Below are 23979 nucleotides of genomic sequence, written 5' to 3' on the forward strand. Positions count from 1 at the left end.
TGTGAGTGTTTTGGGTGTTTTGCAGGTGAATTTGAAAGTGGGAATTATGCACAGCTAGTAGACAAAGCTATTCTTGTAGCTGCTGCTCTTTTATGTATTCTCATGGCAAATCCTTTTTTCCCAGTCTGATATACAAAGTGTAGGGTCAGCAGTTTTCACCTTGTTATCAAGCAGGCTCTGGGCTGCAAATACTGCTTGAAGCAATGCTGAAGACAAGACTTACTCTTAAAAACTCAAATTCCTTGGGACTTTGAGTAGTCTGTGACAGACCATGGCTGTGGGCTTGGTCCATCCTGCAGCGACCTCCAAGCCACCCCTGGGCATCAGTCCATCCTCTGCCTTATCACGGGCCTGAGCCTGGCTTGGCCCTGAGCAGGGGCAAATAAGACTGGGGCAGCAGGGAGGGCAAGGACAAAGCCTGACACAAACCACACTTAAGGGTAGCTGCAGGTTCCTTTCTTTTCCTTAACATGGGCTGTAAATTACTCAGGCTGCTATGAGTAAGTAGAAAGGAAATATTTAGTTGTCCTCATGCTGAGGACGCTAACCTAGCGCCTACAGAAAGGTTGAAAAAAGATAAATTAGACTGTCTGGAGCTTGAGGAGGGTCACACCAAGTACCTGCTTCACCAGGATGGGCTCAGGAGGCAGGCTTGTGAGGAGTGCCCATGCAGCTCCTTGCAGAAGGCCACCCTAGGGCAAGGGTTGTTCTCTGCTGGCCCTGGATCTGCCCTTGCTGCTTTCCCCTGGGAGCGAGGGAGGCTGGGCACTCAGTGTCCCAGCTGGGGGAGGGGGACTGACAGAAAAAGTGATATGGACAACTGGGAAAGGATGGGGTATTGGGTGCTCAGGACCCAAGGGCTCAAGCATAGGCATGAGCAGAGGGGGGGGGCAGACCTCCAGCAGCATCGCCACTCCCCAGAGGCGTCCATAGTGCTGCTACTTCAGGAGTAAAGGGGCTGGGTGGGCCTTTGCTCTGGCTACCACCAGTCCCCAACCCAACACTTACCTGTGTTAGGAAAGGGCTGTGCAGGGCAGGAAAAGCCTTCGTGAACCAATGTGAGATCAACTGAGAAGGCAGGAAAAGGCCCATTCCAAGCCCCCGGAGGGTCCCACTGTATTTACAGAAACAGGTGAGGTACAAATCACTGTGAAGGCCCAGGGCCGCACAAGCTTATGCAGGCAGTGGAAATGCTGTGCTAAAATCGCCTCTAGCAAAATACCTCCAACAGAGTTGGACCCAAATGGTTTGCTATAGCAGCTTTTCAAACATGCATATGCAACTCATCTACAGCATAGCTCACACCATGCAAGCATTCTTATTTCACCACTCTGCCGCCAAGAAGCACTAAGTCTTAGGCAGTGTAAAAGCTGCCGGGGCTGTGCAGGGTCTCAGCAGCAGCTCTCCTGTGGCACGGCATGTCCTCCCCTGCCATCACTACAAACACAGCCTCTGTTCCTAGCCAGCAAAAGAACATGGTGCCAGGCAAACACGCTTGGTCTGGCTTTCAGCATTAAAGCGGCAACTGCTGGTTTTCCAGAGGGACAAAAAGGAACAAGACATACTTTAACTTGGAACAAACTTTTTTAAAATTTATTTTATAGATCACAACCACCTGAGTGATCTTTGAATGCTGGTCACGAGAGAGAGATCACACCACCTCCTTTGCACAAACTGAAGTAAACCCTCTTCCAGTCTTGGCAGTCTCCTTCATGTGGAGCACAAGGAATGGAGAAAGAGAAAACTGCCTGGAGCTCCCTGCTCCCTTGGAAGCAGAGGGCAATGAAATCAGATGCAGTTTGATGCTGCTACAGGGCCAGAAGACAAATGAACCAGGCCCTCGTGCCCTGCTTAGCCACACTTCACACCCCCTCACAATGTGGGTGCTATTAGTGTTGTAGCCGCCTATAGTTCCTCCCTCTCCAGGAGAGTGCTGGTATTTAGGCACATAGCTTGGAAGGGGATGTCTGACCTCCCCGCTTCCACCCACGCTCAGGCCACTGCAGTCTCTAAGGCAAAGTACCCTCATCTCCGCATTCCTCGCTTCTCCCGTGCCACTTAATGCTTTTGGCGTGCTGGTGCTGGCATCAGGAGATGCGCTCTCCTCCCGCCCCGAGCCTGCTGTCCCTCAGTCAGCTGAAAGCCTACCTCGAATCACCAGGTGAACTGGAATGACCTCCACACAGGTGCCACAGAGCGAGAAACAGGAACAACCCGCTAAGGAGGGACAGAAACTTTTCAGTCTCCCTCTAATTAAAGTCCTTCATTGGAGGAGGAAGCCCTCAAAGAAACCGAGGCTGACCGCACCTGCTGGGGAGAGCAACGATTCGCTGAGGATGCCACCTCCTCCCTCAAAATGCTACTATGCTCCCACAGCTCCCCACAAGCCGGCAGAGGATAACTCCTGTCCTCATGGGAGCCAAGCGAGGAGGCAGGGTTAGAAGAAGAGAGATCAAAATACACAGGGAATTGATCATTTGCAAAACCCAGGGTTTAAAAAAAAAAACACATTATAACAATAAAGCTAATTCATAGACCGTCCTTGAAGGGCCTTCCTAGAAAAGCCAGAATTTGTCATTAAAAAAAAAAAATACACTCAAAAAAAATAAATGAAAGTTAGAAAAATTGCCACATACTTCCAAACCTGAAAGCACCTCTGTAGGTTTGGTAGCAATTCATCATTGCCCTCTTCGGCCAAGAGGGGAGAAGACAAATCCTACCTCTGCCATGGCAAAGCTTGGCCAGTGAGTTCCAAAAAAAGATTTGGGAAATCTTGGAGTAAACAAAATCAAGGGGAGGTCATGTCTGCCTGGTGTCTCTGTTGCAAAGGTATAGTACCACCTGTGACCTCTGTCCGTCAAGGTGAGAAGGCTTTCTCTGGCTCAAGGGACGGACCGAGTGTTCCTGCACTGTATTCTTTAATACTGTCAATTGAGCTGCCGCAGCCTTGAGAGGCGGGTTAGATTTGCTCCAATGTGCACTGAACAAACAATAGGAAAAGCAACATGATGGGAGGGGGAACAGGATGGGCGAATGCTAGCCCACTGAATTCTGACTCTAGAATCTTAAGTGCTATCAACATATTTGACAAGTATTTAGTATAGGATTCCTCAACTTAACATCAAGAACTGCTTTCCAGTTTGTTTCCCTGTTAGATTTCCAACCAACGACCTTTCTCACATCTTCAAACTTCAGTCACTATCGCATCAAATTAAACCCACTTAGAAACAGTTTAAGATGGAGGGAATCCAGAAGCATATTTGGCATGGGGCCACAGTGGTGAGGAAACAATGCCCTATGGAGCCGTCCTACGCAATGTGTTTTAACCTTTGCAAGTCTGAAATTTCAGGCATTTGATAACCCCTGGATCTGAGACAGCAAATAGGAAGAGAGCAGCAAGTCCTGCGGGCAGAATGGGGTGAGGGAGGAGGGAGGCAGCTAACTGGCTCTTTGCAGTTCTATCCAGACTCCCCTCTCATCTTCATGCACACAAAATATAATAAAAACTAATAAGAATAAAAACTAAGCCCATGATGTACAAAAATGTGTCGATAGGGGGAGGAGGAAGGTGTCAGTTACTCAGTTCTGTGTGTCTTACCACCTTCATTAGCTTATAAATTATGCTCCTCTCCATCACTTCCTTCAGGGAGGAGGGACGAATCTTCTGCAGCCAATCAGCTGGGATGGGTTTTGGTTTAAGCTGCTCTGGATCTTTTGGATAAGAAATGAAGGGAAGGGGAGGAATTCCTCAGAGGGAGGAGGAGTAAGAAATTCAGCAGCCACTGGCAGGAGTCACACAGGCTCCCTGAGACTTCACTTTATGGCGCTGACCCCCACGTCGCCGGCCTCCTCCTCCAACTTTTGACTGAAAAACAAGAAGATACACTTCAGTGCGCAGCAATTTCTGAATCCGAGTATGAGCACAGCAGGAGTTCAGATGGATCACACACACGTTCAGACAGCTGGAGGGCAGTTGTGACTGATCAGCTTCCTACCACTGCAGGAAGGAGATAAGGCAGACAGACACACCATGAGGGAAGGAGGAGAGACAGACACACCATGAAGTTCAGCTTTTCAAGCTAGGGAGGACCTGATTTCCCAATTTTCACTCCCATGAGAATCAGCGGGTGCCATGGGCTCAGCATCTGAAAAAAAACGAGGCCTCGGACTCCCTTGGCTTTGTGGAGAATGGAAAGAGAGCCCCCCACCCCCCTACCAGGGCTCTCTTGCTAACCTGGCTCTGTTCCCAGCCTCAGGCCAGCAAGCCCACCGTTCTCTTTTAAAGCAGCCAAATACCTTATTGCCCTCACGGATGTGGGGCTCTTCATCCAGCGCAGGCTGAGGGGATGCAGCAAAGAGAGAGAGGCAGAGGTAAGCAAGAACAGAAGCACAACAAACTCTCAGAGGGAGGGACAAAACAAAGAGCAAGCTGGGAGCACTACTTACAACCAGTGATGCTACAACAAGACCAGGAGATGGGGGATCAGTAAGAAGCTGCAGGCATATGCAAAGGGAGAGAATCCCTGCCAGAGGGCCCTCTTTCAGCAGCCAGCCTGGCTCAAGAGGGCGAGATTTGACCAATGACAACTAAGATAGCTAAAATTAAGAAGGGGAACACTGACTATGTCTCTTGACAGAATCAATTCCTGAACCTTTTGCTTACTATATAAGTACAGTAAAAGAAGATCCATGTAATAAAGCTGATAAATAGCTCCCCAAGCCTGCAGTTAGAAGTAAGTTTCCATTCCTTTCAGGCCAGAAAGGCTAGGTCTCCTTCTTGGACAAGCTGAGCTGAGAAGACCTAACCAGCAAAACATAATAATTTTCTCTTGAAAGAGATAAGCCTTTCCTCCTCCTTGGATATCTCCATCTTCCCTCCTTGACAAAGCAGACGACCTGTGTCTGATACTACTACTTAGGTTGTAATTCCTCTGGTGTGCGGATGTTCTGCCTCTCATTCAGGCAGCAGAAACCCATTCTGTGACTGGTTGTTAGATGCTTCACTAGTTCAGCTACTGGCTATACGGAGACGCTTCTTCACCGTGATCACAGTCAAGTGGTGAAACAGGTTGCCCAGGGAGGTTGTGCAGTCTTCCTCCTTGGAGGTTGTCAAGACATGACTGGATAAAACCCTGAGCAACCTCGTCTGACCTCACAGCTAATCCTACTTAGAGCAGGAGGTTAGACTAGACACTTCCTGAAGTCCAACCCAAATTGTCCCAGGACCCTGAGCTGCCAGCTGCAGGAAGTTCAGCCCTGAGGAGTCATCCATTCATCAGAGAATTCTGATTTCTGCTAACAGACTACTTATAATTCTATTTGTTTCTGTTGCACGTTGAGTCCCAAGGTGAGTTCAAAGGTATGAGGGGATAATGCTTATGCTTTAGAGTGCCCTACCTTCCTCCAACAGACGAAACCAGGATGCAAACAGTGAGGACAGACATGATGTTTTCCTCACTTACCAGTGGTTGCAGGACAGCAGGTGTCAGTGGCGCTGCGGCTGTTGAGGGGGCCTCATCCCCAACTGGTGGGCCTCCAGCTGCTGAGCCCACTGGGGGAACACTGTCTTCTCGTTTTGTAACAGCTCCCTTCTTGGTTGACTGCATCTTGATCTGCTGTGGCTTGGAGTTCATTGGCGAGTTATTGGTGGTCTGGAGTAACTGCAAATTACAAAGGGAGAGGCCAAAATCAGCATGAAAATAGCTAGGCCAACAAGGCAAGGTTCAATGCTGCTTTTTAACAAAAAGCTTTGTGAGAACTGATACCAATGGCCATTGGGAGAAGAATGCAGCAGCAGCTGTTCAAAGAAATCTAGGCCTCTGAGCTGCCCTCAAGAACCCTTGGAGGGTAGAAAGGGCCACTCAGCTGAGGTGACATTCAGCCCCCCACAACATGACTCAAAGGGACCAGCTACAAGCTGTCAAAAAGAGACCAAGCCATAAGAACCAGAGGCATCTGGATCACTCCCCACCTTCACGTTCCTTCACGGACATCAGCTAACACCCACCACACAACAAAGCACATTGGGCACCTGCAGCTTATGTCAGGGGTGACATCTGTGATTGAAGGATGGCCTCTTCCCCCAATTTTCCAGAGCTATCCAGATTCTCCTGCTGGCTTCTCAGCACCAAAAGTAGCTAATGGGCAAAAAGAAGTCAGACTCCTCAGCCTTTACCTTAGTGATGGTACCCACAGCTTTGGTGCGGCCTTCACGGAAGACCAGACGCTGGTCTATATGCAAATATTCCGGTGTTTTGATGAAGCGGAAGTGCACTGTGGCTTTGTCCCCCGTCCGCAGGCAGTCCTTGTCCATGCTGAGAATCGTGGCCGTCTGACGGATGCTGCCACAATGCACTGTGAATGTAATGCACAAAGGCTTTCAACAGCCGGTGCCATTAGTGGAATAAGCTTCAGACAAACATCTAAGGCAGCTCTTGCTACCCTACAGCTACCAGCGCTGAGTTTGGAATGTAAAAATCTACTGCGTACTGAAGACTATACAGGGCACGTGGCTGCCTTTGTTCAGTCGTCAAAAAGAAAAAAAACATACAGGCTAGAAGAGTTGCCTTTGAATGGAGACTTTCCTGAAGCATCCTCAACAGAGTCCTACATGTCAAGCAGCCAGGATAGAGGGCAGACCTAAAATGAGCCTCTCAGTCAGCATTTGAAGCTGAAGAATCTTTGCACCATGGAGATCTGGCTCAGGCAGGCTCCGAGTACACCTGGAGTCACACACCTGATTAAGGAAAACCTTGAATATATTGAAGTCAACTATGGTGATTGTGACTGCTCTATTGAATGCCACTGGGTTAAAGTCAAAGGGGTCATCTCCAAGCAGGACCTCACAGTGGGTATCTGCTATCGACCTCCTAACCACGATGACGATGCCGACGAAGCGATATATGGGGCACTAAAGCAAGCTTCTGGCCAACAGAACCTGGTCCTGATGGGTGACTTCAACTACCCAGACATCTGCTGGAAGAACAATACGGCAGCTTGCATGTCATCCCCCAAGTTTCTGGAATGTATAGAGGACTGTTTCCTGATACAAATGTTAGATGTGCCAACCAGGAATGAGGCACTGCTGCACTTGCTGTTCACAAACCGAGAAAGCCTGCTTTGTAATATCTTGGTTAGTGATAGCCTTGGCTGCAGTGATCACAATATTGTGGAGTTCAGGATCCTGCTGAGCCTGCTGAAGGTCAGCTCTAAGACAAGGGTTCTGGATTTTAGAAAAGCAAACTTCAGTTCACTCAGGGCTCAGTTGGGAGGGATTCGATGGGAAGCTTCCATGGAAGACAAAGGAGCTAGTGAGCGCTGGGAGTTCTTCAAGAACTCTCTATTGGAAGCACAAAGCCAATTTATCCCCTACAAAGGAAAGGGAAGTAAGCAGAGCAAGAGGCCCCCATGGTTCAATCATGACTTCCTGGGTCTACTCAAATCCAAAAGGGAAGCATACCAGAGATGGAGAAGTGGAGGATTATCCACCAAGAGCTACAAGGGCATTGCCAGAGCACGCAGAGATGCAGTTAAAAAAGCAAAAGCCCAACTCGAATTGAAACTGGCTGTAGAAGTCAAAAATAACAAGAAAGGTTTCTTCAGACATGTCAACCGTAAGCAGAAAAAGAAGGAAAACATAGGCCCACTGTTAAACAGAATAGGAGAGTCAATCACCAGTGATGCTGAAAAGGCAGAGGTCCTGAACACCTTCTTCACCTCTGTCTTTACCAGCACTGTAGGGTCCCAGGCTTTGGGAATGAAATTGCCGGTTGATGCAAACACCGACCCACCATCAGTGAAGGAAGAGTTAGTTCATTAATTACTACAGGAGCTTGACCCCTACAAATCAATGGGCCCTGACGCCATCCACCTGAGGGTGCTGAGAGCGCTGGCTGACATCATTGCAAGGCCACTCTCCATAATCTTCGAGAAGTCATGGAGAACGGGGAGTGTCCCAGAGGACTGGAGGAAGGCAAATGTTACCCCTATCTACAAGAAAGGCTTGAGGGAGGATCTGGGTAACTATAGGCCCATCAGCCTTACTTCAATCTGTAGGAAAGTTATGGAACAAATCCTCCTGGCGGCCATCACAAGTCAAATGAAGCACGTGATTGGGAAGCACCAACATGGCTTCACTAAAGGCAGATCGTGCTTGACAAACCTGGTGGCCTTCTATGACAAAGTGGCTTGCCGGGTTGACATGGGGCGGGCAGTGGACATTGTCTACCTGGGCTTCTCCAAGGCCTTTGATACAGTCCTCCACAGTCTCCTCCTGGAGAAATCAATCATTGTGGCCTAGACAAGTGGTTTGTGCAGTGGGTGGGGAACTGGCTGACAGGCCGCACCCAAAGGGTGGTGATTAATGGCTCCTTATCCAAGTGGCAACCTGTCACAAGTGGAGTCCCCCAGGGATTGATATTGGGCCCAATGTTATTCAATATCTTCATAAGCGATCTGGATAACGGCATCAAGTGTAGCCTGATGAAGTTTGCTGATGACACCAAGTTGAGTGGGGAAGTAGACACTCCAGAAGGGAGAGCTGCTCTGCAGGAAGATCTGGATAGGCTGGAGGAGTGGGCCAGCAAGAACCTTATGAAGTTCAACAAGGAGAAGTGCAAGGTCATGCACCTGGGAAAACATAATCCGGGAGTGCAGCACAGACTGGGATCCACCTGGCTGGAGAGCAGCTCTGTGGAAAGGGACCTGGGGGTCCTGGTGGACAGGAAGCTCAACATGAGCGAACAGTGTGCTGCTGTGGCCAAGCAGGCCAACAGGATGCTGGGTTGCATCAAAAAGGGCACTGCCAGCAGAGAGAAAGAAGCCATTATCCCTCTCTACTCAGCGCTTGTCAGGCCACACCTGGAGTACTGTGTACAGTTTGGTCCCCGCTATACAAAAAGGATGTGGACAGGCTGGAAGGGTCCAGAGAAGGGCCACCGAGATGATCAGAGGACTGGGAAGCTGCCATACGAGGATAGGCTGGGAGAACTGGGTTTGTTCAGCCTTGAGAAAAGCCGGCTTAGAGGTGATCTCATCACCATGTACCAGTACTTAAGGGGTAGCTACAAAGAAGATGGAGACTCCCTTTTTACAAGAAGTCACATGGAGAGGACAAGGGGAAATGGACACAAGTTGCTCTTGGGAAGATTCTGACTGGACATGAGAGGAAAATTTTTCACAGTGAGGACAGTCAACCAGTGGAATAATCTCCCCAGGGAACTGGTTGACCTGGCCACGTTGGACACCTTCAAGAGTCTTCTGGACAGGGTACTGGGCCATCTCGTCCAGACTGTGCTCTTCCTAAAAAGGTTGGACTAGATGATCCCTGAGGTCCCTTCCAACCTGTGATTCTGTGACCTTCTTTTTACCTACAGCTTTTGCCACTCTCTGTCAGCTCCCTCCCCTCTCTCTAATGCATTGCTGGGAAAGGTCAAACCAGGAACCATAGCTTATATTCAGGCTGACCGAGCCATCAGGAGAATCTCAGGCTAGAGCTGATACAAACTGTTACCATGGGGAAACAAAGACAAACCAACACTGAGACACATACCCATGGCCTGATATCGTGGGCTGATGGTGGTGGGGTGATGGAGCACCAGAATCTCTGCTTCAAACTCCCATGAAGCTTGTGGATTCAGGCGGGGTGACACCATTACCATGCCTTTCCGGATGGAAGAACGCTTGATCTGAAAAGCAGAGACACAAAAAACCTTAGCATGATTCTCCAGGGAAGAAACTTGCTTCTCTGTCTGACTGCATCCAGAAGGATCCTATGGTATTTCACAGCTATTAAGTCATGCTCACCAAAAGGCAAAGCCAGAGCTGTTTAGCAGCATGTAACAATGTTATGGATTACAAAAATCAAAAAGGCTGCAGCTGAAGTTTCTAAGGAAGCTTTAGTTAGAGTGTTGGGAATGCTGGACACTGACACAAAAGTTTTAACTCACTGATCCTTTATAAGCAAAACATAAATCCTGGTTGCACATTACCTCAGCATATGATCTCTCCAAAACCATGACGTCTGTTATCACAAAATGATAAGGCTGAACACATTAAGATTGGTATAGCTTAAACTATAACCCCTTAAAATCAGTACAGCTTCTATTGACAGAAGCCACTAATGCAGCTGCAGCACAAGAGGAGACTTTTCTTGCAATGCCTCCGGTTTGTCACACATCTCCAACACTATCCCTCATTACCTTGGGTGCTGCTGCTACTACCTGGCAGCTCTCAGGTGGAGCAACCAGGACTTAGGACCCACAGAGGTTCTATGGGATTCTAACGTGCTGTGAAATGAGGCATCTGAGGTTTGCAGAAGCAGTCTGATTGCAGCTGAACTCCAAGAGCACTCTAAAATTAGGAGGACTGTTCCTGTTCTGGCAGTCTAGAGCAGATCACCTCACCTTTTTCAAAGCAAAGGAGGCAGTCTGGCCTCCCCGCACTTCTTTGACAGGCATTCTCTTGCGGTGGATGGACTTGACAGCAATAGGTAGGAAGTTGCCAAGAGGATCTGGCCCCAGCAGGAGGGTGTCATTTAGCTTGATTAGGCCTCTCAGCGTTGTCCCAGACACAACTGTTCCTACGCCCTATGCCAAAGAAACAACAACAAAAAACCCCAGTAATTGGGGTTACTCGACCACGGTAGCAGAAGAGCTCTAGAACTCCTCTCTCTAGGGAAGATGCCTCTTCAACCTGAAAGGAGGAGCAGAAAATTATTCCAAATACCAGGCCCCTTACCGGGACAGAGTAAGTGTCATCTATCTGGAATTCTGCTGGCTCTTCTTCCCTGTAACTGGTCCGTGGAGACAAGAGATTAAGAAACATCTTCAGCAAATCCAGGTTCTCCCCCGTCACATTTGAAATCTGGAAAATTGGGCACATCCTGCAAAGCAAAATTCATGAAAATGGAGTTAGTTCACCTCCCTGCCTGGAGTTCCACGTGTAGGGAGACATCCAAAATCTTGGGACTGAATTCAATACACAGTGCTAGGAAGGGAGAGCCTGGCAAGCAGTCAGATGTGCAACACCCCATATTTGAAAACCTGCAACATTGCCTCTGCCTTCTAATGACATTCAGGAATACGTGTAAGGTTCCAGGACTGAAGGAAGCCGAATACCCTGCCATCTTCCGCAGACTGCCCAGAAGCAGCCTCTCATTTCTGTCTCAGAGAGGGGAACACAAGCAGGTCAATCTCAGAATCAACACATTCTGATGGAATTAACACACCACATGGCAGATGCAACCTTCACACATCTAGACAATGGGACTCTCTTTCTGAATCTTCTCACCCAGTCTCCAAATAGGATCGAAAGAGAAATGACTCTCCTCTACTCCCGTTACCTCTCTGAGCTGAAGTTGGAGGCTGTTACAATGACATCATCCTTGCTCTGAACCAGCACGGGAATCTTCCTGCACCCTGGGGACTTCAGCAGTCGCTGTAACAGCTTCAGGGTTTCTTAAAGGGTGAAATGAATATTGTTAGGGCAGCATCTCCCGTCTTTACAAACCGCTTTTGTGGGGTCTCTCCCCGAAGGGAGACTGGTGCTCTTGCCACAAATAGACAGGAGGAGATGGCTAAAGGTGTGTGAGTGAGACTGAGTTTGCTGCAGCCCAGGTGGGACTTAGGAGCCATTCTATTTTCCATTTCATGCCAGCTAGCCCGCTGCCAAGCAACACCATACATGAACAGACATACATGTTTGCATCTGCTAGTGCAATGCTGTGAAGTAGGCATTTTATGGCTATTAAGTAGCTTTAAGCAGTGACAAGGTTATTTCCTCTTCCTGTAACGGATTTTTCATATTGAATTCAATGAAACCCAGCAGCAGTCAGGAATTGAAATATTTGAGAATATGTGAATTAGAAATCAATTTGACCAAACAAACCTCAACTCACTTTTTCCCTGGCAATCAACCTGCCCAAGAAGGTTAGAGAAGCATGAAAGAGGTAAAGATCACTGTCACAGACTAGAAGAGTGTAGGTAGACCAGATTCAGAAGTAAATATTTTGGGACAAGTCTCATGTCTCCCGACTTTGATCTTTTGCCTCTTTTAAATTTATTTTCTACGCCTCATACCTATCAGCCAGCAGGGGCATTAGCTGATGCACTAGCATCAGCCTCCTGCAAAGTGCCTTACAATAAATGGGGGGGGGGGAAGCTAGTAAGGGCTTAAAAGAGCAAATCATTTATATTCTGCGATTGTCATCCAATTAGATGTTTTTTGTGATCAAATGATTGCCTATGGGGAAAGTACTGTTTTGGACACAGAAACACAAACATCTAATCATGCCATCTGCTCTTCACAGATCACTTAAGCCAAATCTTGTGTCTATTTAATTTAAACAGAACATGACACAGGAGTGGCTTCTCCCAAGAGCAGCTCTTCTCTCCTCACCCCAAGCCAAACGTTCTCCTTCCTTCCCAGTTATCTATGGTCAGGCCTTACATTTATTTGCCAAACATCTATTAGAGAGACATTTAGATTATCTTCTGATCACATGCATCTGTTGACCTGAAACATATTTAGGATTTTTAGAATAATGAACTAACCACAGACAGTATGGGGAACATTCACTTTCATGATTCTTGGGACTGATTATCTAAAAAAACAATTGCTCCAATTAACCACAGCATGTTCCTGAAGGTGTGAGAAACGTATCAAGAGAATTTTGAAGGTGAGAGCTGGTCACAGCCTGAAAAAATGTCAAGCATAGGTTAAAGGGACACTGCTGGGGTTAGAGGTGCTGCTTTAACTGCTGCTGAGCAAAAAAGTCGCTAGCCCCTACTGCTCACTGCCATCCCCGCTTGTGTCTAGTCCAGTCCTGCTACCTTAGCTCACATATGCAGCTGCTTTGAACCATGGTTTACTAAGTGTTGGTTGGTTGCTCAAGATGGAGGAAGGAGCTGCTGTAGTTAGGACAGCATATCTGAGAAGTGCCCAGGTGAGCAAGATGTAACAAGCTGCTGCCCCTTCACCTAATGGCTGCCAGAGAACAAGTCTGATCACAGCTTAAGATAAGACTCAAACTGTGGGCAAGGAGGAAAGCAGCTCTCAAGAGAACTTCCAGACTTCCCCTCCAGGTTTAAATATCCAGAGAGAAAGGAGAGGCAGAACCCCAACTGCATGCTTCTCCCCTTGGAGATCAATTAAGGAAAATCCTGTAGCAAAAACTTTTGGGTTGCCCAGCTGAGTCCCCCAGTTCAGGCAATTTTGAAATGGTGACTACAAGTGAACTGCCTGCAAAATGGGCAAGGGAAAAGGATAGATTTCTGGAAGGTGTTTAAGATGCAGTCAAAATCAGATAAAGCAGCTCTCCTCCAGCAGTAATTCCTCAACCCAAGCAGAGGAGAACAGCATATACAGAGGTAAGTAAAAGCCCTGAAGAGAGCTTGTAACACTCACCTTGCAGAATGTTGGCAGGACACATGTCGATCTTGGTCACCACAACAAAGACAGGAACGTTAAGTGCAAGCGCCAGGCCCAAGTGCTCCTTGGTCATTCCAACAATCCCAGCGTTACTGCCAACCTACACCAGGGATACAAGATATGGTGATGTAAACATTCCTCCTGCAGTGAGCTGCATTACAGAGAAGGTCTTGTGTCAGACGTGCAGTAGGCTGTGATTAGGTCGTAGTTGCATCATTGGGGCTCTATGAGCAGACTCAGCTCATTTCAAATGCTGTTGGACACTGGCTAAGGACTCATTGTTCCTCAATTTTAGCAAGGTGTTCTTGAGTTTAGAAATCTTTCCATTTTCAAGAACCATACTCCTGGGCCTGTCTACAACTGACAGTCCTGGAACACTTGCCTTAGAGCCCTGGCTAGATATCCACAGTGGCTGCTGCTCTCCACCTCTGGGAGATGCTGCCTCCCTCCACAACCCCACAGGGACTTTGCAATAGGAAAGAAGTTGTGGCTGTTAAGGCTGTGAACAGCCCTGCTCCTGCTGGTACTGTACGTTTTTCTTGCTACCTACCATAAGCATGCAGAAGTCAGGTAAATGGCCGGTCATGCCAAAGACGGTGGTTTTCAGGTACTTCTCGTGACCAGCCAGGTCAATGAAAGTAATGACCTTGGTGGATTTCTCACAGATCTTTGTCCATTCCAAGCTGCCACCGTGGCTGTCAGGCTTGTTCACCACGTTGCCTTCACTGTCAAAGCCCAGAATGTCATTGCCCACACTGCTGGTGCGGCCCGACTCAATCTCGTGCTTATGGCGGAAAAGCTTTTGCCGAGCAAAGCCTCGGCCATTGTCTAGTTCGCCATGTGTCAAGACACCCAGCAACGTGCTCTTTCCTGCATCCACATTGCCAACCACTGCTACCCTGGAGGGGAAAGGAAAAAGGGACCTGGTAAAATCTGATACCTGAAGAAAAAAAAGAGCATTCAAAAAAACCCGCAGACACCACTGCTCCTACAAATAACTAGCTTTTTCTCCCTAACCTTCAAACAGAGATTCAAAAGTGTTAGACCTTCACAAGCAGAGCAGAGATTCTTTCACAGTTATTAGTTAACAGTGGAGATCCCGGACTCTGGGGACTGGGATGTGGAAGACTGTGGAAACATGTCACTGGTGTCCAGAACATGGTCAGCTGAACCCGATATTGCTTGATGCCACATAGAATATTTCTCTTCCAATCCCTCATCTCTGCAATTCAACATGTGGCAATTCAAAAGACAGATTAAATCTCAGCTTGGTCTAGAATACCTCTGCCTTTCTCATACTCCTCATCCTGCAATAGCACCAGGTGCCAGGGAGAGCACAGAAATTCAGAAATTTAAATTACTGTTCCCAGAACAGGAAAAGCTCAAACAACAATGAAATGTTTTAAGGGAAAACCCTCTCCTACAGCAACTTCCTTCCTTGCCTCTGTTAAAGGCAGCTATTACAACTGTTGGCAAATGTTGGAAATCCATTCCATCCAGGTCTGGGCAGACTCTCAAGTCATCTTACACAAGCTATTATATGTCCATTAAAAGGTGACTTGGATCATCACAGACTTGGAATAGAACTGAACCCTTAGTCAAAAGTATTGTATTCCAGCAGCGTGCGTACATGCACACACATACGTGCACACGTGACTTCCTAGTGGGATTCCAGCCCACAAAAGATCCCCAAGCTGTGAAGCTGTCACCCAGACAGCAATAGCCCCCAGCTAAACACAGGCAAACCTCCACAAACATTTTGTTCACAAAAGAGACAGCAACAACAACAAAAAGGTGATTTCATTAGCAAGGAGGGGTCAAGCTCAAGTCCCTTTGTTGGGTAGCTACAACACCCAGACTCAAATCAGCGTTGCTGGCTCAGCATCATGGACTGCTCACACAGTAAAAATGCAGCTGGGCTGCTGACTAACCCTGTCTCCACCCGGCTCCTCACCTGACCTCCAGGAAGTCGTTGTCACCCACACGTTTCCGAACAAGGTAGTCGCGCACCTTGCCCCCTGCCTCCTGGTGCTCCCGCAGGAGGATCACATCTGCCTCGATCTGCTCTGCCATGCTCTTCAACGTGGCATAGGATGCTTCCATGTCTGCCTCGCTCAGACCATATTCAGTCCCATCTAGTATGATGTTGAAGAGACAAAGGACAGTCAGTGAGCACCACCTCGCAACAGTTAGCAGCAATGTCATTCTGCCTGGGACTTTCACACCGGTCGCAATTTATATGTGGACTGGGGAAGTCAGACATGTAAAGAGAATAAGCAGCCTTTGCCCAAAATAAAAAAGGATGGTCTTCACTCTAAGTCTTAAAAGATATTAGATAAGCACCATTTTTCACCTAGAGGGGTTTTCTTCACAATTTCTACAAGCAAATACTTAGGGATTGGCAAGAAAGACACATTTCTGTCTAATCCCCTTACTTCACATGCTGAAGGTGATTTGCGTGCAGTTTCCTTCAGTCAGATAAAACATCTCCTCTCCCATTGCAATAAAGGGGAAAGCATTAACAAAAGGAAAGCTCTGACTGAAATATCACCACAATTAACCAGTGAACGTGGGACCAATTTAAACAATCAGCGTATTTTATAAAACCACATCCCAAGAGCAAATTTTCTGCAAGTCTGGCCTGCGCAGCAATTTCTTTAGCCCCCACGTAGTCCAGTTAAAACAATGTTTTTGGCATGTCTCACTGCTTTCATCCCAGCACTTGAAAGAAATGCTGACAGCACATGAGGCCAGAAAAAGCCAAGGAGGCATTGCTGCCTCTGAACAGCCCACCCAAGCAAAGAGCTGACAGTCAGAGCAAGCCAGTGGCAACCATCTAGACAGTTTCAAGCCACCACAGCTCTCAGCTTCTCTCCTAACCCAGATACTGTGAGGCTGCACAGATTTCAGGCCAGAATCTCCTCTGTGGGTAAAAATTAAAACAAAGAAACCAATCAACAAAGGTGCAGAGACACATTACACCTGGATGACCAAAGCTATTGCTGTGTGTGCATTCATAAGCATGGCTGACTCATCAGCTGGTAAGCCATAACTGCAGTTTGCATGAACTAATCAGCATTTTAACTACTGCACAGCTCTACGACAAGTAGAGTTGCTGCGTGACTTCCAGCCTAGCTCATAAGCTGGCTGAGCAGCTGTTGAGACGGTGGGGAAAACAAAAAGTACCACGGCTGGTGTCTTGGATCATAGAATAATGAGAAGCAGGGGACAGGAGAGGCTAAGAGCCAAGAGAGGACATGAAGGCTCACTACTGATTGAGTGGTACACCTGCCAGTCTTCACTCGCTCGCAGTCAGCTGGGTTGGGTATCCTCGATGATCAAAATCATAGATACTCAAAGTGAATAAGAAGGAGGGACGGTGGCAGGGATGTCAAGATTTATTTTCAGCTGGCTATTTTTTCCAATTTACAGAAAAGATCCCCATGTGCCTTGACTACGCAGTAATCCAGAATGAAGTCAAAAGCTCATATTTTAAGAAAGAAATGCCTGCTTTTCAGTACATCATTGCAACAACCATCACTTAACACCGTCACAAGGTATCCTAGAAGAGAAAGCAGTTACTAGCCCTACGAGCTAGATCTCCCCTGCAGATGTGGTTATCCCAAACACCAAGGATTCAGACTACGCATAGGAAGCTCACTTGGACACAAGAGCATTATGCCCGTGATACTGGCTGCATGACAACTGGTCACCTAATCCTGGCTTCTCTTCTGTGTTGGCTGCTTCTCAGGATACCAAGAAAACCTAAAAAGCACACACTTCTGAGGTAACGCAACTCTCCCTCCATTATCTCAGCCAACCCTGGCACTGACGACATGGGTTTTATATTCTTCCTCAAACGTAGTAACTAGTAGAATGTCCGATCATAACAATTTGATATCCAGCAGATATCCAATATATTTGAAACATGCCTTTAGCCTTATGATAGCCATAGACAATTCTTTTTGTATTGAGAAATTTCAATTTCAAAGCAAGGACGTGTTCAATATTATTTTACCAGCATCAGATGCAAATATTCAGATTGTGAAAAAGAACAAAAAGGGAACCCATGCTAACTGCTAAAATCTGCAAAGGCAAATGACTGCAGTCACACCTGAATTAATGTGACAATGTGTCCTTTCACGCTGAGAACAGGAAAAGCTTTCTCTCCATAGTACAGACACACACTAACAAAGAAAGACAGCAGCATATATTTTGGCTATCTGAAGTATCTCCAATACATTCCTGTGGGGTAAAAATATTGTTATTTACAATGGAGAAGTGAACAAAACCAGACAGAACAAGACCTCTGTCAGACACTTAGGACATTTGTACTAAAACTGTTGTTATAATTTGAGATCCTTCGTCTTTTCCTGGTGTGCCCAGACAACTTATGCTTTATTTCCAAAAAGAACTTGTATGATTTTATACAAAAAAATATGTTTAGCTCCACTACATAAGACAGTTGCTGGCAGGAATAAAAGAATCTGTCCCACATGTTTGCCTATACTTTATGGAGGTTTCCAAGTTACTCTGGAGAAATAAGTACTACCTTCATCAGCAGCCCAGAGAGACGAACTATGTTTTTCTTATAATGTTTTTTGGTGTTTTCCTGAGGAAGCTACACTCACCTGATCCTTGACCAATGACATAGATGGTCTCCCCACATCCCTCATCAATTCTCTCTGACATCTGCCGGAGCAAACTGTCATACTGCTCTGAAGATGGACTCACCATCACCAGCTGGAAAAAAGATTTAAATATCCATTTGTAGACATCAAGCAAACAATTTCAAAACCAGTTTCAGTTATAAGGACAATCAATCTGTACGCTTTATTGAAAGGGAAGGGCTCTTTTTCATGGACCACTTCCTGATGTGTTGGTTTTTTTTTTAAACCAGCTTTGCTGACAGCTATTTCCTTGTGACACCGTACAAGGTTATTTGTCTGACCTCAGAGTTCATTTACGTTGGAAGATATACTTCAAAGCAAGTAAGAATACCAAGCATCTCATTTTGAAGTAACAAATTATTAAAGGCCACATTTAAATGAACATCCCACTTCCACTTCTGCTTAATACATGTTTCTGAGCAAGGAAAACAGAAAGGGGAAGAGATATTTTCTCCAAAGAAATTCCTTAGCTGGGTACTCCACAGTCCCTGCTGCACAGAGTGCTACGGCTCCCCCAGAGTATGTATGACGGGACAGCCAGAGGAACCAGCCAGCCAGACCTCACTGCAGAGCACACCCAAGCACCAAAACCTAGAGCATCTCGTAAGTGTTTTGCATATTTGATCTCCCCCTTTGTTTTCTAATAGGGCAGAGGGGAAGGAGAGAACACAAATAAGCATTCTTTCCAAGCTCGTAACAAAACTTTAGGTACTTTACGCTACAGTGCTGAGAGGCAGACACACAAAGCAATTTATACAAGCATATTTGGACATTTCACCAGTGGAGAGCTGCAGTTTTGCAAGCCCGCAGCTGTATTACCAACAAGCTTTGACTGCAGTTACTGCAACAACCACAATTTCTTTTGCCCTTCCCTGAAGAGGCATCAAGAGAAGGAAAAAGTGGACAGAAACAAAGCGGAAAACGAGGACAAGACGACAGTGCTTCAGGAAGGATTTTTCTCAGAACGGAATAGTGTAGCACCATTTCTGGTAAAAACCCATGTCTCTCATACAGTACAGCTGAGGACACTCGCACAGAGCGGTCACAATGGTGGCGTGGCAGTGGCAGACCAAGGAGACCTTCATCACCCATTCAGGACCAACTGGCTACCTGCTCTCTGGTCACCTCCATGCTTACACATCTGTTGGCGGCCAAGCATGCTGGTACAGTTGCTCAATAGCTGTTGCAATCAAGATACGCATTTCTGTTAAAAAGGCACTTCTAGCAGGAGTTGTAAATGCTATCACCTACCGATAGCCCTATGGGTAGGCACGCCTGTGCCATGCTACAACTCAATGAAATCCATATTTCCACTAGCCATCCTTACATACACGTTCCAAAATCATGCCCAGAAAGATGTACTTCCCTTCACTATGCACTAAGACCAGTCTGAAATCTGTACTAGATTTGCCTAAAACGTATGGTTTAAAGCAGTTCACAATGATTACAGTCTTCAAGCCTGCCCAACATTCTTTGCTACCACAGCCTGAATTGCTACCACAGCTAACACAATGTGCATTCAAGGAGGGACTACCTTTACCACTTACATCAGCTGTGTAGTAGTAGAAGACCTTTATTAGAAATCTAAAGTGTTAGGGAACCCAAAACCCCACAAATAACACTTAAGCAGCTTTCAAAACTATAGTGATACATGCATCTGGAAAAGCTGAAGCACAGACAGCAAGTGCTGGTTAGAAGGTTTAAGGCAGCCTAAGCAATGCTTTCCTCAAATGTTAAGGGTCACACAGAGCATATGTATGTGCCTGCAAAAGCCAGACAGCTACGAGAGAGACAATCGCCTTCACGTGCCTACTTTAGATGCATGCCCTACCTAAGGCTTTGAACTACTTGGCATAGTCTGCAAAGGGTAGCAAAGCACTCTGCTCTGGAAGGCCACATAGTCTTTCTATTTCATGCTACAAAGGACTGAGTTTTGCCTTTATCAGTTGTTCTTTTGGTTTTCTTCTTAAAGGAGACCACTGGGTGTAAATGTATTGAGAGGGAAATCAGCAACTGTTCAGAGGCTCGATTGGGACATGAATGGAAGGCTGTGTGTTGATGTGTAGGGCTTGTTTTGCCCATTGCGCACTTTCAGGAATTCCTGGAAGCACAGCAGACAGGCTCACTGTTTAGGCTAGTGCACCAGTAGAGGTCAGGGACTCAGGAAGATCTCTCAAACACACTGTTACACATATAAAGATCAATAAAATAACAGGCCACCAGCGCAGAGGCACACGAACTTCAGTTTCTTCAGGCCTCATCATCAGCTTAATTCTTCTGTGAGTTCAAATCCTTCAGCAGTGTGAGTGGGCAGGGTGTCGTCTAAAGTACCAGGGGACATGTCAGCTGAGCAGCTCACTGCAGCCTTTCTTCATGGTGCCAGGCAGGAGGGCTGGGGGCTCAAACAGCATGGTACCTGCACACATCAGCTTAAAACACTCTTCCCCCACCCTGCTGCTTTCACTACCATGCAAAGGTGCTGCTGAAGGGTCTTCCAGTGGTAGATTGCCTCCAAAGCCTACCCTGGGGCCAATGAAGCTTACAGCTGATATGATATAGCAGGACATCAAGAGAAGGATGTGTAGAACAAATGGCAGCTGTCATGGATCACACCTTCCAATGGCGTTCAGTATTTCTAATGGCTGCTTCTACAGCCCGCAGCCCGCGGCCAGTTCTGCAGTTTACTAGGTCACTGTAAGACTTTACTTGCTGTTTTGAAGATCTCTTTAGCTAGCTTCCTGGACAGAGGGAGCCTGTTCTTTGCCATCTCCTTGGTCGGAAAGAGGCACTCCATCTTGGCCTCTCTGCTTTTTTTGCTTTTCACCTTTGAACAATCCCCTCCACGCTTGCACTACATATTCATGTTTTTCAGAGGTTTTCACAAAGCTAAAATTTTCACTTGTGTTCCTTCCACTTTGCCAGGCATTGAGCAGTTAACAGTAGGAGCCGCATGGGTCTAGCAACCTCAGATTTCCTATGGGGCAAAAAAGTAACAACCAGTTATTTTTTTTAATTATTCTCATGATAGCATGAGGAAATATAACTCACAGGTTTGAGGTGCCATCTCTAAAGTCCCTTCCCAATCTCTGGGGAGAAGTGGCTTCTCCCGCCTTTCCTCTGATCAGTTTTGAGAAAACGTACACCAGAGGTGGGTAATGGCTACAGGTGTCTGAACTTACTCCAGGGGGACAAGTTGGACTGTGCCATTCTGCACTGCCCACAGCAAGCAAGAGGCCATAGCATTAATTAACAGCAAGGTCAAGACACCAGTGAGACTGAGCTGAGGTTATATCAGCACTACTATGGGCAGTCCTTACAAAAGACGCATCCCATATCCATGAGGCGGACAAACTATAAAGATTAAGGGCAAACCAAATACTATGTGGTATGTAGTGCTGCTCTTTATTGGAATAACACAGCCTGACATTTTGCATGGCTGGAAGGCTACCACCAGCCATTGGGAAGTTAGGGGAAAGGCACCTTCTGTAATGCCATATTTTGCTGTCTATTTCCTGTGGACATACATAGTTCAAGTACTATTAATGTTCTGTTGCCAGCTGATATAAGTACCAGCTTAATTAATACTACTACATATCACTTGCGTGATGTTTTTTGACCTGAAAGATGATTACTACTGCAGTGTGTTAGTACCGAAGGGAAAACAAACACTTAAGACCGACATGCTAATGAATTTGTGCTGACGAACGGAACTGTTTGCTTGACCAGCTGACAAGGTGCACCTGATAACAGAATCCCAAAGTGTCCCCCTCTAAAAAGAGCACACTTTACAATGAACGCACTGGGGGAGGACTGGGAGAAAAGTATGTAACACAGCGAGGGGGTGGGTCAGACCAGGACAGAAGTAGCGACTAGCAAACAAATTGACTGCGGTGGGAATCACCATTTTAAGCAGGAATTGGAGGGCAGCAATTCGGCTGGGAAGACAGAAAAGGTGGGGGATTGGGCAGGGGGGCAGGTTAGCTACTGCGTTCTCACTGTATGGGATTGCTATTTTGAGCATGTAGCAGGAGACTAACTTGGAGGGATGGGGCAGAGCTTGTAGTCTTACCTCTCATCCAAGATGGGGATGAAAGAAAAGTCTAGGGAAAAGGTAGCAGGCGTATATACACTGCTGTACAGAACAGTAACTTGTAATAAAGGCCAAAAAAATGCTTACCTATCGCTTCCATAGTGCCTGCAGATTTCTAGGAATGGAAGACAGGCTATCAACACAAATGGAGGTTGTGGAAGAAAAACATTCCTTTCTCTTCATCAGAGTTTTGGTCAGGTTCCTGGCTGTCAAGAATCAGTGACGCAGCCCTTGGCGTCCTCCTGGGCCCTCTTCCACATCAGCCACGTCCAAGACATAGCACAGATCAATATTGGCATCCTGTATCAAAATCTTGTCCAGCTCATTACGGCACGAACAGGTGGCTCAACAGATACTGCGGGTTTGATTTCTGTTCTTTACTATCTTACAAGACATCTTCATAACATCCACTTTAATACAGTACCACATTGTAAAATATCCAGTCATCCCCTCAAAAACAAACGTTTCCACATCCACACACCACAATTCCTCTCTCCCCATTTCTCCACAAAGGGCAAGGAAATCCAGGATTTTGGAACAATTCCAGCTGGAAGCACGAAGAGGAGAGATGGCAGAAAAACAGGAGGAAACACCAGCTACGCTGACTTCTGAATCACATAATTACAAGCAGACCGAACCAAGTTTTCAGGAGACTTTAGAGTGGGAGATGGCATCACGACACATCAAATCCTTGGCAGCAAAAGGAATATGGTTAAAGAGATCAGCCAACTGGGAAAAAATTAGAAGACGGTGTGGAAAAGCAGCTGATGTAGTCTGTGGCGGGCTCTGGCACGCACATATTACTACAACGTACCTTCCCGCAAGATGGAAGTGAGGACCGATTCTGACAGAAATAAGACCACCCCACGGTTTTGACACCTGGATCCTAGAAAGGAACTGCACAAGCTGAAAAAAACCTTTCTGTGCTGACTTAACCCAGTTTGCAAGAGCAAGGCACCCTTGTCGCTGAGCCCTCGTGCTCAAAAGTTACAAGCTCCAACCTGCTTTTAAGATTGCGAAGAAAGCCCCATGAACTAGTACGACTGGCAGCAGAGATAAGTACAGAGGATAACTACAGCGCAGAGCAAAAACGTTAGTGAGACGTTAAAGCAGCTGTCAGCTTCAAACCCTGCGCTGGCCCAGAGGATGCAACACCGGCTGCCGGCGCTTCCCCGGGGAAGCCGAGGAGGGGAGGGAGGGCGGGCAAGGCTGCCAGCACCCTCAGCTTTCCCGGCCGGGGCACAGCTCCCTCTCAGCTCTTTGTAGGCCGACTTCACCGTGCTCCTGCCGGCCGCCGCCCCGTAGTACGGGGGCTCTGCCAGAGCCCGGCCCCCCGCGCCCGGGGACGGGTGATGTTGGGGTCGGTGGCGGGGGGAAGACCCGGGATGACACCCCCAACCCGGGCTGAGGCAGGCGGCCCCTCCAGCCCCTCGCTCCCCTGAGGTGAGGGGAGCGGCGGGGAGGAGGGGGGGGCTGGCCCCGGCCGGCGGGGTGATGATGGGCCCCGGCGGGGTGATGGCGCCCGCCGCCGCCACCCGTCCCCCCGCCGGGCCTACCTTACTGGTGAGGTCAATCTCCGGCTCGCCATTGAGTGCCTCGCCGTCCTCGGCGTCGAAGGAGGCGCGGAGGGGACAGGCGGCCGCCGGTACGCGAGGCCCCCCGCCCGGGGAGCCGGGCTCCGGGGCGAACATACAGGCCGGCACGGGGGAGCCCCCCACCGGGGATCGGCTCCGCTCCGCCGCCGCCATCTTCCCTGTCCCGGCCCTCCCCCTCCTCCTCCTCCCCTCGCCC

General features: G+C 47.5%; 1 protein-coding gene and 1 long non-coding RNA gene across 2 annotated transcripts; both read right to left on the reverse strand.

The window, feature by feature from the left end:
- Positions 1-1565: 1565 nt before the first annotated feature.
- On the reverse strand, positions 1566-23960 carry GTPBP1 (GTP binding protein 1). The gene is made up of 12 exons (XM_064454309.1): positions 23745-23960; positions 18060-18171; positions 15383-15563; positions 13979-14327; positions 13405-13528; positions 11342-11456; positions 10738-10882; positions 10404-10586; positions 9551-9686; positions 6176-6354; positions 5463-5660; positions 1566-3865 (listed from the first exon to the last, which is right to left on the reverse strand). Exons 1-12 carry the CDS (start codon positions 23934-23936, stop codon positions 3773-3775), a joined length of 2007 nt encoding a protein of 668 aa, XP_064310379.1. The 5' UTR covers positions 23937-23960; the 3' UTR covers positions 1566-3772.
- Positions 18279-23733, reverse strand: LOC135313883 (uncharacterized). Its single transcript, XR_010373378.1, has 2 exons — positions 22276-23733; positions 18279-21072 (listed from the first exon to the last, which is right to left on the reverse strand). It is a non-coding gene; the product is annotated as an uncharacterized LOC135313883 (long non-coding RNA).
- Positions 23961-23979: the final 19 nt, after the last annotated feature.

Source organism: Phalacrocorax carbo, chromosome 1, assembly GCF_963921805.1.
Source record: "Phalacrocorax carbo chromosome 1, bPhaCar2.1, whole genome shotgun sequence".
Taxonomy (NCBI): Eukaryota; Metazoa; Chordata; class Aves; order Suliformes; family Phalacrocoracidae; genus Phalacrocorax; species Phalacrocorax carbo.